General features: G+C 43.5%; 1 protein-coding gene across 1 annotated transcript; it reads left to right on the forward strand.

Moving 5' to 3' along the window:
- The first annotated feature begins 687 nt into the window (after positions 1-687).
- Positions 688-4329, forward strand: LOC131253370 (receptor-like protein 33). Its single transcript, XM_058254335.1, has one exon. It carries the CDS (start codon positions 688-690, stop codon positions 4252-4254), a length of 3567 nt encoding a protein of 1188 aa, XP_058110318.1. The 3' UTR covers positions 4255-4329.

Here is a 4329-nt window from a genome sequence, read left to right on the forward strand (position 1 = left end):
TTTTTACTATAAATAGTAAGTTTTAATTTAATCATATCTTTTGATCCTTTGAGTTGTGGGAGTCGTGCCCAGGATGAAAAGGGCTTAGGAAAATTAAGAGAATAATGTGGTTAGGCCAAATTGAACACTTACTGTTTTTGGCCGAAAACCTTGAAGTCTAATAGGAATCAATACGGTCTATAAATAGTAGGTTTACTATTTATTAGTAAGTAATATTTTTAGGGAGTTTGAGTTGGAGTTTGATTCTAAAACTTAATCCAAGGTTTGAGTTCACTATTTGAAGGACTGTAATTTCAAATTTTTTTTAATCATCAATCAATTTATTTTAAATTATTAGAAAATATTTATATTTTCATCTCGCATGGATTCCAGAAATCACTATGAGGATTCCAAAGAAGCTCCATTGATTCAAGAGTAGTTATCCCTAGGAAGACGGTGAGAGACCTAATACCACCCTTTTGGCAAGCTTACATGGACCCGCAGGAAGGGAAAACAAAAATCAGCTTGATCCACAACTTCTACGATCGTTGCAAGTTTTTAACAGTCAATCACTATTGTTTCCTCCTGCAATGTGGGCCACTGAGTTTTTTTTTATTTTTTATTTTTAAATCTTTTTTCTGTTTAATTTTTGGAATCATGGCCTAAAATGAGGTTAAACAAATTTACGACGGAGTGGATGTACAATAAATGCATGAAGCTGGGCGCCTCGGCCATGGCCGTAGCACTGTATTGGGTGAGGCCGGGCCATACCTAATCCGCTCTCCTTTCTTACATTTCTCTTCCCCGTGGGTCGGAGAAGGTCATAGTCAAAACTCGAACTGCTACCATCTGATCCTTACCGGCCTAAAATTCGTCTCTCTGCTTCCCATCTCTCTGCATGACCCTTCTTTCTCTCAATCTCTTCCAATGAGATTCCAACTCTCTCCTCTCTCCCTTCTCCTTTTTCACATTTTCATCTTCACCTCTCCTTTTATTGTTTCAGCTCAATGCCACGAAGATCAGAAAAATGCATTACTACAAATCTTCTCCAGTTACTCGGCCCTCCCATCTTGGACATCCAACAAATCCGATTGCTGCCTATGGGATGGCATCACGTGCGACAACGCCACCGGTCTCGTTATCTCCCTCGATGTCGCCAACCGCTCCATCTCCGGCTCCATCAATTCCTCCATCCTCGCCAGCCTCTCTAGCCTCCAAAGTCTCAATCTCTCTTACAATTATTTCAATTCTTCCATCCCACCCAATCTCGATTCGCTCTCGAATCTCACCCATCTCAACCTCTCCTATTCAGGTTTTACCGGCCAAATCCCGTGCGCGATTGCTCACATGCGTAATCTGGTCTCGCTCGATATATCTACCTTTTTTCTCGGCAACCATCGTACTTCTCTCAAATTAAAAGATCCAAGCATCGAAAAGCTCCTTCGGAACTTGTCGGGATTGACAAAACTCCATCTCGATGGTGTAAACATCTCTTCTGCAGTGCCCGAGTTCCTGTCGGGTTTTACTAATTTGACATGCCTCCGTCTCAGTTCTTGCCGGCTGCAGGGAAATTTTCCAGCAAAGATATTTCAATTGCCCAAGTTGGAGTTTCTTGATGTATCAGGGAATCCATTTCTCAATGGTTCTTTCCCTGAATTTCCTCGGGAAAATGCTTTACAAACATTGGTACTCACAGGATCCAGATTTTCAGGGGAGCTTCCACACTCCTTCGGTAATCTCACGCGCTTGAACAAATTACAGATTGGTGGTTGCGAATTCTTTGGTCAAATCCCGTATTCTGTGGAGAATATTAGGGGAATTGTTCACTTGGACCTTTCATCGAATGGATTTAACGGTTCAATTCCGAGTCTGGAAAACCTTTCCAATCTCACGTATTTGGACCTTTCAATGAACAATTTCAGTGGCACGATCCCATCCCTGGAGAGTCTTACGGAGCTGGTTCTGCTGGACGTTTCATGGAATGCTTTCAGCGGTCCAATTCCACCTCTGAAATCGTTGAAGAGCGTCGCGGAGATAGTCCTTTCTTCTAATAATTTAACTGGCACAATCCCCAACTCCTTTGGAGATGGACTTCACAAGCTAAAATTGCTTGACCTACGGAGCAATTCCCTGCATGGGCAGATACCCTCATCTCTGTTTACTCTCCCATCGCTGCAGGCATTACAACTCCGCCAAAACCAACTCGCTGGGCAACTCGATGAGTTCACTAATGCTTCACGAACATTGCAGACGGTTGATTTGAGCGACAATCAGCTGCAAGGTCAGATTCCACATTCACTCTTCGATCTCGTGGGGCTTAAGGTACTCGATCTCTCATCCAACAACTTCAATGGCACCGTGCAGCTAGCCATGCTCCAGAACCTCAAGAACCTCTCGGGCCTCGATCTTTCAGATAACTACTTGTCAGTCAACACTCATGGGACTAATCATTCCTTTCCCCAGCTTGGGAGATTGTATTTGGGTTCTTGCAACCTAACAGAATTCCCAGAATTCTTGAAAAACCAATCGAAGATGCAGTTCCTGGACCTTTCGAAGAACAACATCTACCGAGAAATACCCAGGTGGTTGTGGGAGATTGGAAATGGGTATTTGACTTCTCTGAATCTTTCTCATAATTTGCTGATGAGTCTCGAGCAACCTGGCAATCTATCATCGATCAAAATGTTGGTCATCCTCGACCTTCATTCCAATCGGCTACAAGGATCGATTCCGCTTCCACCTCCATCTATCATCGTCCAGGATTACTCCCACAACAGCTTCACATCGGTCATCCTATCTAACTTCAACTCCCTCAAGTACACCGTTTTCTTTTCAATCGCAGGCAACAAGATCGTCGGTGAAATCCCTCCATCTATCTGCAATGCAACTTATCTGCAGGTCCTTGATCTGTCTAATAACAACTTGAACGGCTCAATTCCAGAATGTTTGATTGAGATTAGCAACGTGCTCAGCATACTGAATCTTCGGAACAATCGCTTTACGGGCATAATACCTGAGATTTCAGGAGTGAGCTGCAGTCTAAGGACGCTAGACCTACATGGAAATCGACTACAAGGGCAGTTGCCAAGATCTTTGGCCAAATGTACAGATCTAGAGGTTCTTGACGTTGGAAACAATCAAATAAATGGCCCTTTTCCTTGTTATTTGGATACTCTATCCAAATTGAGGGTTCTTGTTTTGCGATCCAACAGATTCAATGGTTCTATTCCGTGGCCGTATAATCAGTCCTTCCCAATGCTACAAATCATCGACCTCTCTTCAAATCTTTTTTCTGGTAATTTGCCTCAGGGCTGCTTCCAAAATTGGAATGCAATGATGTCTGGGGAGAAGGATGAAGACCAGGACCATGAGGTCATCAGATATGGATTCCTGAATCTAAGCAATCTGTACTACCAGGACACCGTGATGGTCACAAGCAAAGGGCTAGATATGGAACTCGTGAAGATCTTGACCATCTTTACATCCATAGATCTCTCGAACAACCATTTTGAAGGCGAGATTCCGAATGTAATAGGAGATCTCAAGTTGCTCCACATACTTAACCTGTCGCGCAATGGGCTTACGGGCCCAATTCCAGCGTCGCTTGGGAACTTGAGAATGCTCGAGTCGTTAGATCTCTCTCAAAACAATCTCTCAGGGGTGATTCCTCAGCAACTGTCAAGACTGACATTTCTCTCGGTGTTGGACCTCTCACATAACCGACTTGTCGGAAGCATACCACTTGCCAATCAATTCCTTACATTTACCAATGATAGCTTCATTGGAAACTTAGGATTGTGTGGGCCGCCATTGTCAAGAAAATGTGCTCCTCCCAGCGCACCACCGCCCATGGTAGTCAAAGCTGCAGACTCATCAGCAAGCAGATTCGATTGGCAACTCATATTCATAGGATTGGGATTCGGAGGAGGATTGGGAATGTTTGCCGGTCCACTTGTGTTCTGGACGAAAGGGAGGAGATGGTACAACAAACACATTGATCGAGTTGTGTTAATGATTTTCCCATCAGGAGTGTTTGATCATCTTAATTGTGATGAGCCGAGGATAGAGGCAGAGGAGCAAGTCGATCAAGATTGTACAGAAAACACAACGGATTCAGATGGAGAGGAAGAAAAGTGCCATCAACGATTCTGCGTGTTCTGTACACAAGTAGATGCAAGGTGGGAAAGGGCCATACATAAGGAATGTTCTTGCTTGGATATTTCACCGCCGTTTTCTTCTCCACAGAGCCGGATACCTGAAGCAACACCTGATTGAAAGAGAAATCAGGACCTTGTAGTTTTGATTGAGCTTTTGTATATTGACAGAAATGAGAAAGGGAACTATTTTTTC

This window comes from Magnolia sinica, chromosome 8, assembly GCF_029962835.1.
Source record: "Magnolia sinica isolate HGM2019 chromosome 8, MsV1, whole genome shotgun sequence".
NCBI lineage: Eukaryota > Viridiplantae > Streptophyta > Magnoliopsida > Magnoliales > Magnoliaceae > Magnolia > Magnolia sinica.

Coding starts and splice junctions, on each gene's coding strand:
- LOC131253370 (XM_058254335.1), top strand. CDS start 688: ATGCATGAAGCTGGGCGCCTCGGCCATGGCCGTAGCACTGTATTGGGT.